Here is a 16344-nt window from a genome sequence, read left to right as displayed (position 1 = left end):
AAAGTTCATAAAAGTGAAATGGCCACTTAATCTGGCCTAAAGCACCCACAAATCTGTTTATTAACATAGCTTTTAAAATATATACACAGAGAGACTCAAGAGACTAGAAGCAAAGCAAGCAGCCAGACATAGGTCTACCCAATATATGACCTGGACTGTGACCTGGCCTGAGTCCTACCAGGACTTGTCACCTTTCCTCTATCAGAGACTGTTATGTCTGAAACAAAAAGTGCTGTTTGCTCTCTTGCATGTGTGACTGTAACAAGAAGGCTGAACTCTACTTTCAGAAATATTGGTTGTAAATTGCACAGGAAGTTTCAGAAATGAGCATCCATGCTAACAGATGTGTCACTAGGAACCACAGGCTCTAAGAACCATAGGCTCTAAGAACCAGAGTCCATATAAGCCAGTATTATACTAATGAAACACCAGAAGAACACTGAAGGGCAGGTTGAATGCACACTTGAGATCATCTTCAAGGATTTGAGACACAATCCCAAAGCAGCTAACAAATTTTTACTAAACTGTGCCTGACACTATCCTGGGATAGAGAAATTAGGCAAAAGTATCATTCTCTCCTTCAGAAAGACTGTAGTCTGTTAGGAAGACAAGGCCTGAAAAATAGCAAATGATATAAGATAGCACATAACCAAATGCAAAGTTCAGTGAAATAGGCAGGGGACCGAAGAGTTTAGAGGAGGGAATTAATGTGATTATCAAGGCTTTATGGAGAAGCCGGGACTTAAGCTGGTATCCCAGGAAAGATGGAAAGGTCAAGCAAAAAAGGAAGACCAAGTCAGGTCAGTGGGACAGTGTAAATCAAGGCAATTGAAAGAAACAAGAAGGGTACACAAGGGAAGAGTGAAAAGGTGGTAGAAAAGGCACTTTGACATAGGTGGTAAAAAATGGTTTTTGGAAGGCAGTAGGAAAGAACATTAATACAGCCTGAAACACAGTTAAGCTCAGGCTATGGATATTTCTTCAATAACTCTATCTACACCTTTCTTTGAAGTCAATTTACATGTTTACCCAATATAATTTCCTAGTAGGATAAATGCTACAAAATTTCATTCTGTACAATGACAGAAATGAAAGCTAAAATTTAATATTCTGACAGTAAAGTTTTTTTTACTGAGTTTAAGATACGGACTTAAACTGAGTTGCTTAATTGCTGAGTTAAAAGATACGGACTATTTTTAGTCTTTAGAAAGGTTTATAATAATTGCAGCCCTAGCCACACCTAAGATAATACTATTTTCTTTTTAATCTTTTTAAAAAAATTATTTTATTTATGTATTTATTTGGCTGCGCTGGGTCTTCGCTACTATGTGGGCAGGCTTTTCTCTAGTTGTGGTGAATGGGGGCTAGCTGCGGTGCGCCAGCTTCTCATTACGGCGGCGGCTTTCGTTTCTGAGCACAGGCTCAAGAGGGTTCAGGCTTCAGCAGCTGCAGCATGTGGGCTCAGCAGTTACAGTTCCCCAGCTTTAGAGCACAGGCTCAGGAGTTGTGGTGCACAGGCTCAGTTGTGCCGTGGCACGTGGGATCTTCCCAGACCTGGAATCAAACTGTGTCTTGCGCATTAACAAGCAAGTTCTTTAGCACTGAGCGACCAGGGAAGCCCTCTTTTTAATCTTTTCCATTTGATTATTCACTAACCATTAACATACCTGCACTGAAACCAAAATAACAAATTAACAGTAGATACTCCATGCTTTCTCCAAAATAAGACCAAAAAATATGATGAAATTGACACCATAATTTCATTCACTGAGACAGGGATTTACTTTTCATTTCTATAGAAAATACAACAACTTTATTTAAAAAAAAAAAAAAAAAAGTCCTAGGGAACAAAGATTATAATCCTCAGTGACTAGAAAAAACCTTGCTACTACTTTTCTCTGGTAAAGGCTGATAAGAAGCAAAGTAGCTCCTGTTCTTCCTATGCTGTTTTATACCCAAGTTCAGTAAACAGATATTAGAAAGGGATGATGGTGGGACACTAAAGCCTTCTTCCTTGTCTGCCATTCACCATGGATGCCCCCTCTGACTTAAGATATAAAGCTCTGAGGAATAAGAGAAGGGGCAAAACTAAGTTAAAAGCTCAAAACCCTGACAGTCTGACCTTCAGGGCTGCTATCTCTAAGGAAGAGTAAGACTCGATGGGATAATGAAATCAAAAGGACAACAGAAATACAGAAATACAAGGAAGAAATATGAGAAGAGAAGGTGTGTAAATCGGATTTAGAGTAAAAAAAGAAATTTCACTGTAAAGTTTTAATACTTTTCATTATATACTATTTCAAAAAATACTACTTTGCATTATATAATAAAACAGTGCTTGCCTATGATTCCTGTTCTATTTTGTGCTCTGTTCAAATTTACTCTTCATTATTCATTATCCCTCAACTCCAGCCCAAGTACAAAAATGAAGATAGGAGTCCATCATTCTACATATAATACACTGCCATGAAAAAAGCTATTACCGAAATCAGAAGTACCATTCTATTAGTCTGTAAGGGTTTTTAGAAACAGAAACAATTTCAAAAGACTGAACAGTTCCACAAAAACTTTCTAGCTTAAAGTTCTGCCAAAACAAGTCAATGTAAGAAAACTATACTTGTCATTTCCTGCATGAAGAATCTCACCTATCAATCTCTTCAAGTTTTTCATCTATCATTGGACCCATCTGTTGGCAGATATCTGTAAACACAAAAATATTTAAAAATCTTGAAACTAAAAAACCAGTTTAAGTCAATTTCAACAATTTTTAACAACAGAGCACCAATATGTAACACCATGTAAAATATAAAGAGAATTAAGTTATGCTAGAGAAAGGACTGCAATAGACCCAACAGTAATACTATTCAGCACTAATATTAATATCATGTGACCAAGGCAAAGTAAAAATCAGAACAGAAATCCCACCATGTTCTTCCAAAGTACTACTTTATAGACTGAAATTTGGAGTTATCTCAAAAACCTTAAAAATACTTAGAATACTATTATTAGTTACAATAAAATGAACTTGTCACAATATATAAAATAATTATATACAGATTAGATATGAAAAATTTTCATTTATTTAAACCATTTCAAAATAACAGTTTTATATCTCCAAATGTAAACATTGATACAGTAGCACAATATTCTATATTCATAACCAGATTTTCTTCTATGAAAAATTTAATAACATTTATACAAGACTTCTGGGAGAAATATCAATAACCTCAGATATGCAGATGACACCACCCTCATGGCAGAAAGCAAAGAAGAACTAAAAAGCCTCTTGACGAAAATGAAAGAGAGTGAAAAAGTTGGCTTAAAACTCAACATTCAGAAAACTAAGATCATGGCATCCAGTCCAATCACATCATGGCAAATAGATGGTGAAACAATGGAAACAGTGAAAGACTATTTTGGGGAACTCCAAAATCACTTCAGATGGTGACAGCAGCCATTAAATTAAAAGATGGTTGCTCCTTGGAAGAAAAGCTATGACCAACCTAGACAGTATATTAAAAAGCAGAGACATTACTTTGCCAACAAAGGTCCATCTAGTCAAAGCTGTGGTTTTTCCAGTGGTCATGTATGGATGTGAGAGTTGGACTATAAAGAGAGCTAAGCACCAAAGAACTGATGCTTTTGAACTGCAGTGTTGGAGAAGACTCTTGAGAGTCTCTTGGACTGCAAGGAGATCTAACCAGTCCATCCAAAAGGAAATCAGTCCTGAATATTCATTGGAAGGATTGATTTTGAAGCTGCAACTCCAATACTTTGGCCACCTGATGAGAAGAACTGACTCATTTGAAAGACCCTGATGCCGGGCAAGATTGAAGGTGGGAGAAGGGGACAACAGAGGATGAGATGGTTGGATGGCATCACCGACTCGATGGACATGAGTCTGAGTAAGCTCCAGGAGTTGGTGATTGACAGGGAAGCCTGGTGTGCTGCAGTTCATGGGGTGGCAAAGAGTCAGACACAACTGAGCGACTGAACTGAACTAAAACATTTATCCCAGAGATTTTTCTCCCAATGGATTTTTTAAAAAGGCACAAAAACATCTATTTTAATTGCTTCAAATTTCTTAGAGAGTAAAAAGACACATCAGCATGTATCAAATACCCCTACATTACAAAGTAAACATAGATCATGTATAATTTTGACCTTTAAAATTCTGATACAAGAGAATTAGAAGAGGAATAAGAATTTCCAACATTTTGCTCAGTTACTTTATGATGCTATTTCTAATTCTGTCCTTTTCTGAACTGCAAATTTCATGAGTGGGCTTACAGAAAAGTAAAGACTTCCCCAATGAACAGGATAGGAAGGTTGTAACATCTTCCAAGTCATATGTTTACTATTTTACTACACTAGTCTACCTCCTACCAAAGATTTCTAATCTCTGGAAGCAACCCAAGGCAGAAAAAATTTAAGACATTATAAATTGCTAAAACATTAAATGACATTAAGGTAATCCCTAATATTCACTTAGTACCTTCTAAGTCCAAGAGGTCTTGAGAATCTGGTTTTGAATCTGTTGGATCTATACTCTGCAGTACCTGCAGGGCTCTATCCATCTTATCCTAAAAAAGTAACAGGACACCTTACGAAGAGTTTTAATTTCAATGATTATAAAAATTTATTTTCAAGCATTCTCAAGAATAACACATTTTAAAAGTCTTGACAGTTTAACCATTAAACAAAAGAATGACTCTACCTCATCTATATAAACAGGCTCAGGCTCTGATTTCTTAATTTCCTCCTCCTCATCATCAATTATATTCAATTTGTCCACAGCTGCTATGGAAACAAAGTAAACTTTAAGTTCCTCAGTATTCACCTTGGTAGTTTAGTCATTAATTTATAAATAGCCTGTGATTATTCATAAGAAAAAAAAAAGGAAACTCTAAATAACAACATTTCATAATCAATATAATCATAACATTTTGTAATCAATATACGTTATTACATATGGTCATTGATTCATGCCACAACTATCTATTTAGCCCTTACTATATGATAAGCATTGTTCGAGGCATTGAAAATACACTAGTGAATAAAACAAACAGGAATCCTTACCCTCATATAACTTACATTCTAGTGGAACAAGTAAGCAATATTAACGGGAGCTGTCATTACAGGCACCTTTCTAAAACTGAGTGTTATTGCTAAGGTGAAAATATATATACGAGAGTAGAGTATTATCTAATTAGCTAATTTCAGAGTTAAATCTATGAACTACACTCTTTCCTGCTATAAAAAATTATTTTCTACATGTAAAAAAATTTAAAAAGAGACCTGATTTCAACCTGATAATAGTTACAGTAACACAAAACAAAAACTTTTCTTAGAAAAGGTTGAAAAATAACTTAAAAAAATATATATACATATATATAGAAAATTATTTAAATGCTCACTGGAGAACTGCCACAATGTACTATATTTTAATAAGTAAATTTGAATTAGAAACGAGTTGCCAGTCCAGGTTCGATGCACGATACTGGATACTTGGGGCTAGTGCACTGGGACGACCCAGAGGGATGGTATGGGGAGGGAGGAGGGAGGAGGGTTCAGGATGGGGAACACATGTATACCTGTGGCGGATTCATTTTGATATTTGGCAAAACTAATACAATTATGTAAAGTTTAAAAATAAAATAAAATTAAAAAAAAATTATAATCAAAAACTATATAACCAAAGAAGTTTTAAGTCCCAACAGTTATTTCAAATATTTAGTTAACTTTCAAGTATGCCCTAAGAAGCAGAGCTTAGCATAACACGAGGATTTACTGAAAATCCAGGGTATTTTTTACTTTTAAAAATAGAAGCTCAATTTCTCCAGCCTATAGTGAATTCTACGGCATTCCCTGAGCATGGTCTATCAAGCTATTAAACCTAGTGTCTCCAATGTTCATATCAACTTAAGAGTCAGAATGGAGGCAAAAGAAGTATTGAGTGGCAGAGTACTCAGTATTCATCTCTCTCAATTTTAACTGAATGCATCATTCAGAATACACAAAGATGATGCTACACACGCTGTAGAGCTTTCAATTTAAGTTCTCTAGAACGATAAAGATTAGAAGCAGTATGTTCAGCAGCTATGTCAGTACAAGTACATTCTAATGGCAGAGTACCCGACTTTAGAATCCTGGCTCTACCACCTACTAGCCAAATAACCTCAGCCTCAGTTTTCTTATCTATAAAATGGGATAGCAAAAGTACCTATTTCACAGACTTAAGAAGATTAAATGAAACAGTGCAAGCAAAGGACTTTGCACAACAGCTGATAAACGAGTGCTTAAACACCACTGAGCAATTTTATTTTTGACCCTCACCATCATTAGGATTATTACCAGTTATTCTGCACACTCAGCACCACCACCCTACCCCCCAACTCCCTGCCTGCCTAACAAATGGACGCTTTCTTGGCATGGTTGGCAGCAGCTGTGTAGAACTGTCTGTGGCTGCAAAACTGAGGGAAGTTCAGAAGATGTGAACTAGGAACCTACTGTCTTGATTACATTACTTTGTTATTGTTCTGAGTTCCCCGGGACCAAATCAATGTAAGGAAAAATCTACAATTTAGGAGTACTCCTAACTCCTGTAATCACACTCAGCACTTGTCAATGGATCCCCCAACCTGCCTGCTTTGATACTGCGCTTCAATGATGAATAAAACATTTTTTGTACTAGACAAATGCAAATAGCCTCTTAAACCATAATTACACTGATGTAAATATTTACATGGTCAAGCATAGCTTACTTTATGCCTTATATGTACCTATGCACATTAACTCTCAAAGGATTTAAAATATAATGATAAGGAAATAACTCTAATTTGGAATTGACCTGGGATAAGTTAACCCCTTAATTTGGGAAGAAGTAGGTTAAACTGTATTATCCATGAATAAATTATTGAAAATAAGAATTAAATGCCAATCTACTTTATATTTCAAACCAAACCATAAAATTCAAACAGAAAACTTCAATAGATTTAACCTTTCCATAGATTTAACTTACCTGCCTCTGATTCTATGTTTAAATTACATGTTACAAAATTAGATGGGAAGAGTCCAATTCCTCTGTGATTTTCTCCTTTCCACCAATTAGCATCACTGAAAATACAGTACAAAAATGCCATTTGTTACTCTATATTTCATTAGTGTCAAGAGTAATTAAAATAAAAATTAAATTTAGTCTACTTTGAAAATACTAGTTCAAATCCCACTATATTTAAAAGTAGTTCTTCTTAAACTTGTGTGTTAGTTGCTCAGTCATGTCCTACTCTTTGTGGCCCCATGGACTATAGCCCTTCAGGCTCCTCTGTCCATGGAATTCTCCAGGCAAGAGTACTGGAGTGGGTAGCCATGACTTCTCCAGAGGATCTTCCCAACCTAGGGAAAGAACCTGGGTCTCCTGCATTGCAGGCAGATTCTTTACCATCTGAGCCACCAGGGAAGTAAACTTAATAAGAGATATAAAAAAGTACAAATAAAATAAACATCTATATTCTCATACTTAAATTCAGAACCTATCAACAACTGGTCATATTTGATTCTGTACTTTAAAAAAAACAAAACAAAACATTACAGATAACACTGAAGTTTCCTTTATCAACACCTCCAAATCCCAAACTCACATCCATCCTTCATACCACCACCAAGTTGATACGTCACCTCCCTTCAGATATATTTGTTATTCATTCACTGTATCTATAAACTCTATATTTATCTATAGAGCTTACAGATATAGATATATATAGATATGTATAGCCAACTCTATAGATATTAAGTTGGTACAAAAGTCATTGCAGTTTTGCATTGTTGAACTTTGCCATTTGATATTGGAGTGTTCTTAAATAAATATGGTTATGTTATACACCATTTTAATGCACATTTCTTGCTTTATATTTTTTTGCTAATGACTTATTACTTGTTTATATTTATTTTAGACTAGGGAAATGATGTTAGACAAAAAAGCAAATTGGAGTGGTTTTCTTATTTGAGTTCAAAAGTAAAGCAGCAAGGACAACTCACAACATCAACAACACATTTGGCCCAGGAACTGCTAATGAATGGACAGTGCAGTGGTTCAAGTGGTTCAAGTTCTGCAAAGGAGACAAGAGCTTTGAAGAGGAGGAGCATAGTGGCCAGCCATCGGAAGGTAACAACATCATCAAAGCTGATCCTCTTACAACCACTAGAAGTCACCAAAGAACTCAACGTCGATCGTGCTATGGTCAGTCATTTGGCATTTGAAGCCAATTGGAAAGGTGAAAAACCTCGGTAAGTGGGTGCCTCATGAGCCGACCACAAATCAAATAAATCGTCATTATGAAGTATCATCTTCTCTTATTCTACGCCACAACAACAAACCATTTCTTGATCACATCGTGACATGCAATGAAAAGTAGATTTTATAAGACCACTGGTGACGACTAGCTCAGTGGTTGGACTGCTAAGAAGGTCCAAAGCACTTCCCAAAGCCAGACTTGCACCAAGAAAGGTCACAGTCACTGTTTGGTAGTCTGCTGCCACTGTGATCCACTACAGCTTTCTGAACCCTGGTGAAACCACTGATCTGAGAAGTATGCTAAGCAAATCGATGAGATGCACTGAAAACTGCAATGTTTACAGCCATCTTTGGTCAACAGAAAGGGCCCAAATCTTCTCCACGACAATGCCTGACCACATGTTGCACAACCAATGCTTCAGAAGTTGAACAAATCAGGCTACAAAATTTTACCTCATTCGCCATATTCACCTGACCTCTCACCAACTGACTACTTCTTTGAGCATCTCAACAACTTTTTGCAGGGAAAATGATTCCACAAACCAGCCTGAGGCAGAAAATGCTTTCTAAGAGTCAAATCCTGAAGAACGGATTTTTTTTTTTTTTAATTTTTTGAAACCACTTTCTTAAAGTTTTTACATACAAAGAGCTGTACCTATTTACCGTACAACTTGATGGATTTGCAAATTAGTATGCATCTGAACATCATCACCACAGGTTATACAATAAATATATCCATTACCTCCTAAAACTTTCTCCACCCATCTCTATTTATTAATTTTTGGTGATAACACAATGTAAGATCTCCCTTCACAGCAAATTTTAAGTGCACAGTACAGACCATAATCCTAGACACAATGCTGTAGAGTAGAACCCTTTAGGATTGATCTGGAGCACAGATTTTTATACTACAGGAATAAGTAAACTTATTTCTTGTTGGCAAAAATGTGTTGATTGAAAAGGTTCCTATTTTGATTAATGAAGATATGTTCGAGCTTAGTTATAATGATTTAAAATTGATGGTCCAAAACCACAATTACGTTCACGCCAACCTAACATAAATGTTAATCATTATATATCTTTTAAATTTTATAGGTTAATTCTTTCAGATTTTATTAATCCCTTTTAAAGATCCATCACACAGATATGGCATATCTGATGTACTCATCCTCATGCAGGCAGACATTTAGGTTATTTCCAGTCTTTTCTCTCACCCTTATAAAGGCTGGGGTAATAATCATTCTAGATTTTAGGGCACACATGCAACAATTCTCTAGGCATGTGCACAGAGACAGGCTTGCTGGGCCACAGAACCTAAGCATTTTCCATTTCACTAATGCTGTCAAATGTTCCCTGAAGTGGCTGTGGCAATTCACCAACCTCCTTTCCCTCAGCAGCATGTGAGAATGTCATTTTTGCTCCCAGGTGTTAACTGTCCAGGCAGCACTTGGATTGCACAGGAGAAATCATCTCTTACTGCTGTGCCCATTTGCACTTCTGAGCATCCAGACTGGCTCTTCCCTAGACTGCTTGTTCATATCTTCTGTCCATTTTTCTTTTTCCACTGGGTCATTCGTCTCTTTTCATGAATATGTAGGAGTTCTGTACATATCTGAAGAGCATTTGTTTGTCTGTATTATGCAAATACCTTGAATTCCTCAATCTATTCTCCTTTATATTTGCCTAATAGTTTCACATTTTCCTTTATAGCACTCTTCCACACTCAGGTCTTTATTTGGAATGAAATTTTATGTACTGTGTGAAGCTGAATCAAATTTTATTTATACTGCATAGAAAGTCAATTCATCCCAGCAAAATCTATTTAATAGTACATCATTTTTCCTACTGATTTATGATAGTCTATCTTTCAAACAGCAAGCTGCTATCTGTTCATAAGCTTATTTCTGGATTCCATCCTGTTGCCATAGACTATATTTATTATAACCTCTTAATATGCCTTGATCATGACAGGAAAAGTACCTTCTCTGTGTTATTGTAGACCTTCATATTTCCATATTAATGTCAAAATAAAAATGTTTCCAAGTTCTCTGGAAAAAAGTCTTATTGAGCTGTTAATGACAGAATGAACTGTTTATGTATTAATATTAGAAAAAGTAATCTTTACAATATTAAGGTTTCTTCAGCATAAATGACATCTCACTCCATTTATATTTATTGATATATTAATATATATATTATTTTATATCTTTCAAAGGATTTATAATTTTTTTCCATGAAGTCCTTAAGTGTCTTTGTTAGGTTTATTTATTCCTGCTGCTGCTAAGTCACGTCAGTCGTGTCCGACTCTTTGTGACCCAGAGATGGCAGCCTACCAGGCTCCGCCATCCCTGGGATTCTCCAAGCAAGAATATGAGTGGGTTGCCATTTCCTTCTCCAGTGCATGAAAGTGAAAAGTGAAAGTGAAGTCGCTCAGTCGTGTCCGACTCAGCGACCCCAGGAACTGAAGCCTACCAGGCTCCTCCATCCATGGGATTTTCCAGGCAAAAGTACTGGAGTGGGCTGCCATTGCCTTCTCCTATTTATTTCTAGATCCTTTATAATATTTGGGAGCACTAAGAATGACATTTTTTGGTATACTCTGTTAATAAGGAATCTGCACCTGTCTATCAGCTGAGTATTTCTTAAACTGAAGTCTGAGAATGATATATTTTCAAGGGACTTCAAGTTCTATATGTGAAGTTTTAAATTTTGTACTTTTAATTTCAACAGAATATAAAAACAATGGATATAGTCATATTCTGGATCATCCAGATGACCTCTTTTTTAATGCAAGACGGCCATTTAACTTTAGTACCCAAGTGTGCATTTGTGTTTAAAATCTTGCCAGTAATAACCAATCTCCTAGAATGATAACATTTTACTTATGTGTGTTGATGAGCACATCTATGGCAGTTTTAAGATTGGGGTTTCCTAACATCAAAATGTGGAGAAGGAAATGGCAACCCACTCCAGTGTTCTTGCCTGGAGAATCCCAGGGACGGGGGAGCCTGGTGGGCTGCCGTCTATGGGGTCGCACAGAGTCGGACACGACTGAAGTGACTTAGCAGCAGCAGCAACATCAAAATGACATTTAATCAACCTACATATTCCATCATATTCATGTTGAATTCTCTTAGTAGTTTACAACAGAAAAAAACATTCTCTTTTGCAAGGATAAGCCTTAACTGAAAATAGTTTCATATGAGTCTAAGTTATTTAATGGATTTGTGCTTTAACTAGACATCAACGAAAAGACACATGGCTTCACAATGACGTAACCCTTTACATACTGCAAGCCTGCAGACCATACAGATAACATAATGCCACATGAACATCAAATGACATCAAGGGATATGGTATGTATGCAGGAGTCACGACAACCACATAAGAAACAATCAGAAGAAAATTGAGTTATCAGAGCAGTGAGCAGAACAGACTTGCTGAAGAAAATGAGGAAGCAGCTGTGCCACTGATCGGTACTGTTATTTACCTTGTGAGCAGTAACTTACACTGGAAAATTTTCTCCTTACATAAAAATAATGCTCATTTTGTAGTTTTTCTTATATTTATTTTATAAATGTCCTTCATTTTATGCTTGTATAAAAGTATCAGAAGTGTAAACTTAAGTTCTTCTATAAACATTTTACACCCAGAAGCCTGACATTTCAGACTGTCAGCATTCAGACCCCATATTAACCCTTCACCTTCACATCTATTTATTCTCCTTCAGGGATCATGTGCTCTGGTCCACATGATTATTTAAAAAAGAAAAACAAAAAAAGACTCTTAAAGAAAAAAAAAATGATTATTTTCTAAGTAAACATAATGTTATCTTGACTGTGTAAGAGACCTTCATTTTCCTGTTCTGTAAGATCAAAGTTCACCCAAAGTGAACCTACTGGATAATCCTTTTTTCCTAGAGGTGTGTACCAGGTGTGACTCCGCTTTTTTCTGGACCCCAACATTACCTTTTATGGCATTCACAATCTCCATACCACATATTTACTTGTAAAGTAATCTTAACTCCCTTCCTTTATTCTAGGTTTTATGAAGAAAAGAACTATTTCCTCATTCTTTATTATAAATAAACACAGCATATTCATATAGTATTTTCCCAATAAATATTTACTGCAGCAAAGTAAAACCATTTTGGGTTTCTACCCATTTAAAAATACACTAACGTATCCTTACTAAGTTATTTATAATGGATACCAAATACATTTGCAATCTGTTAGTAACGAGTTGTTAGGTCTCACTCTTGCTAAATTTCATCAATTTCTTTTAAAAGCAAACTAAAGTAGAATTAGTCTCAGTAAAGACAAATCTATTCTTTATTACAAGTATAAGTGATAGAGAAATTGTGAGGGAGAGGCAGTAGCAGATTAACAACTGGGGAGGAGCTGAGCATAGTTTTTAGCTGAGCTGATCAAAGGTATTACAGCTATATCTCTTCCTAAAGTTGTTTTTTTTTTTTTTTTGCCAGTAATTTTGGTATATACAATTCTCAATGTAAATACATCCAAATGACTGAATATTTCTGCGTCTCAATTGTGATAATAAACAATATTATTCAATACATTTTTAACCCAAGATACAAAGAACACTTTATTACCAAATTTAATGAAAGAATAAGAAACTCAAACTACCCTAACTAATTTTAGAAAGAAATAATTAAGGCAGAAAAGGTTCTAGTATGATTTAAATACACCAAAGTCAAAAGCTGAATATTCAGCATTCTAAATTAAGGATATGATACTGAATAACTTCAAAATATTCCAGAAACATTTAAAACATACCTGTCATCCAAAACAATAATAATTTCACCGTGTTTAAAAGTGAGTTCATTGTCCTCAACGGCTTCAAAATCATATAAAGCTCTCACTTTCCTTGCAACTTTATTATTTGACTGAATTTCTGCAGATGGATATAAGGATTTTGTTTCTGTGTGCTGCTGCTTCTGCTCTTGCAATGATAATTCAATAGCTAGTTTGAAAAATTAAAATGCAAAAAACAAGACAGACAGTATTAACTCTGATTTTTTAAGAGTTTAAAAAGAAATATTACATAATATACTATTTAATAAGAATAAATCAAGTGAATGTTATTTGTCCAGTTAAATACTAAACAATTAGCTTTTGTAGGGTGGGGGTGGGGGCAAAAGGGGACAGGGCAGACAACTATGACATTTTTGAAAATAAAGTTTTTGCTCATTCCTTAATATCACAGTCTGTCATATACAGCAGCTATTATTTTTACAGCAAACAGATTGTGACATTATAATATGGGTAGCTTTCCATATAGTACAAGTCATGAACATATTTCTGTGCTTGACTCATAACTTTGGCATTAAAGAAAAGGTGAAATGTAATCTCTTCAAAGGTAGGACACTAAAAACCATTACTTGCAAGGATTATGAATTCAATTAACCTTATATCATGTCAGTTGTTTCTCTTACATTTTCAGACTCCACTGATTTTTAGATTTGAGGTAAAATACTATAAGTAAACTCAGTTTTATTTTAATTTTTATTCCAATAAATCATTCTGCAAAGATCAGCAATACTAAACTACATGTGCTTGATTCTTTACCTTTAGCTATATCTTCATCTTCTTTGTTTTTGTTCGATGATGTACCGTTTTTGGCAGCAGCTGAGACAGTCTGTAATGTATAAGTAAAATGAACACAACTACCTTTTCAAAGAAAACACAAGCTCTATAATTACTTGCACATGCTAATTAAAAAAAACAACTAATGTAACTAATGAGTTTGACTTAAAAGTGAAGGTCTTTATGATAAGTTTAAGTAGTTGTTTTCAAATACTAAAACAGAACATCAGAATTTTCAAGAAAACATGAAAAAAATCACAAAGGGCATGAACTGGTTTACATTTTGTATCAATCTTAGTATCTGACACAGAACCTGGCATAAAGAAAAGTACTTAAATATACATCTTTCCTGACTGCACTTCCTGATCTCGGTGGTCCAAAGCCTCTAATTCAGTGAGAGGTGATACGCTGCACAGAAGTACCAAGAAGCCAGGATAAAGAAGAAGAGCAGAGGCGGGACGCAAACAACAGGGGCAGCTCCTGTTAACCCCCTTCACTACTCATTGTGTTTGAATGGTGGTGACTCTTCAGACATAGCAGAGGACTAAGGAAAGTCATGCTTAAACTTAAGGGCATGGAAGACAGAGATGTCCAGGGTTCCGAACCATCAACCAGTTTTTTCCGAATCATCAACACAGATTTTTGAGAATGACTTGCAGAAAGGACAGAGCAAGGAAAAGCTGGCTTTTTATTACTTTTAAGACTTTTATTTTTAAATTTATTTTTAATTGGAGGATAACTGCTTTACAATGTTGTGTTAGCTTCTGCTGTTTATGACAATGTGAATCAGCTGTAAGTATACATATATCCTCTCCCTCTTAAGCCTCCTTCCTACCCCATCCCCCATCCCACCCATCTGCGTCATCACAGAGCACTGAAGCTGAGCTCCCTGTGCTACATACAGCTGCTTCCTGCCAGCTACTTATGTTACACATAATAGTACATACATGTCAATGTTACTCTCTCAATTTGTACCACCCTGTGTTGCCCCACTGTGCCCACCAGTCCATTCTCCATGTCTGCAACTCTATTCCTGCCCTTCACATACGTTCATCAGTACCATTTTTCTCGATTCCATTTATATGGGCTAATACATGACACTTGTTTTTCTCTTTCTGATTTATTTCACTCTCTGTAACAGGTTCTAGCTCATCCACCTCACTACATTCTACTTTGAACCCATAGATCTGATCAACTGAAAAGGTTCTTTTTGTGTCTTCAGTCTATGGTCTAAAATTGAAAAAATACACAGTTCTCTTAGTTTCTTTGCCTAGCCCATATCCTGAGAAAACAAGAGACACTGAGAGCAGAACCCAAGATACAGTGTTTTTCCCCCACAGACACAAAATACACCACAGACTCTGGGAATCATTATCCCTGCCTCCACCCCGGTCCTGCAAACGCTGTCCCTGTGTCCTCAAATAAACTTCTAGCCTTACAGGCCAACCCATTTTATACGTAAACTACAGCATACTCCAGGCATGTTCCCTCTTCAGCAGACAGGCCTCGAGCTTTCTCAAGTCCATGAAATGATTCATGTCATTCCTCCCTTGACAACCTCTTTACTCCCCTTACATACTGAATTACATTCCAGCCTAAAAATTCTACTCTTCAAGTTCTTCACCATCCCAGTCTACAGTTACCTCTTCTTGGCATCTAACTTTTGCACCCCTCATCCATCTTTGTCACTTATAATCAGTTATTTTTCACATATATAAAGCTACCCTTTCAAAAAAAAAAAAATAAAGCTACCCTTTCAATTGACTATAAATACCTTGAACATAAGGGCTCTCTCACACATCTATGCCTTTTGCATGACTCTAGATTCAGAGTCACATTAAACAGATTATTTATGGATGACTCACTTCTCAAAGTTCTCATGTGTAGAATTCACTCGACAATTACAGGCACTACACTAGACAAACTCATATAGAGTGGAGGTGAGTAATGACTAAGATAGACCTTGCCAGCTTTGAAATAAGGTATATACCTTCAAAATATTATAGTATAGGGTCATCCATGAGTCTGAATGAATCTCTTACCTGAGAACCTGATGGAGGAAAAGTAATTCCTTCTTCTTTCATAGATTTAATAGTTGCAGATATTAGACTAAACTGAGGGTCCTTCTGAAATTCTTCTGACCATTCTACCATTAAAGATTTCAGTTTTTCACATACTTTAGGATGAGCCTTTTAAAGAAAAGGCAAAGAATAAAATAGTTAAAATAAGCACTTGAATTATTTAACAAAGAGAATTACCACCAAAATTCTCTAGTTTTATGAATATCCACAAAAGTCCAGCAAATCTTAGTTTAGATGAGCACTTGATAAATACCTATTTTAATATATACTTGTCTCTTGGAAAATTACCTATTTTGAACATTAATGTTTATGTCTTATACAATGACAATGAATCTGTCATATTCATAGATTATTTCATGTTTTC

General features: G+C 35.7%; 1 protein-coding gene across 6 annotated transcripts in view; it reads right to left on the bottom strand.

The window, feature by feature from the left end:
- STAM2 (signal transducing adaptor molecule 2) overlaps positions 1-16344 on the bottom strand; it is a 61492-nt gene that overhangs the window by 20697 nt on the left and 24451 nt on the right. For 5 of the 6 annotated variants that reach the window (XR_009490941.1, XM_024976530.2, XM_024976537.2 and 2 more), the window contains 7 exons: positions 15942-16088; positions 13882-13951; positions 13090-13276; positions 7022-7116; positions 4718-4800; positions 4496-4583; positions 2646-2700 (listed from right to left, as the gene is read on the bottom strand). Coding sequence is in view for 5 of the 6 variants with exons in the window: in XM_024976530.2 (XP_024832298.1) it covers positions 2646-2700; positions 4496-4583; positions 4718-4800; positions 7022-7116; positions 13090-13276; positions 13882-13951; positions 15942-16088 (725 nt within the window). In the remaining variant the exon portion in view is untranslated. 6 annotated transcript variants of the gene reach the window in all.

This window comes from Bos taurus, chromosome 2, assembly GCF_002263795.3.
Source record: "Bos taurus isolate L1 Dominette 01449 registration number 42190680 breed Hereford chromosome 2, ARS-UCD2.0, whole genome shotgun sequence".
In the NCBI taxonomy this organism is placed as follows: domain Eukaryota; kingdom Metazoa; phylum Chordata; class Mammalia; order Artiodactyla; family Bovidae; genus Bos; species Bos taurus.
Note: the sequence above shows the minus strand (reverse complement) of the source record. Positions and strands in the feature narration are given on the sequence as shown.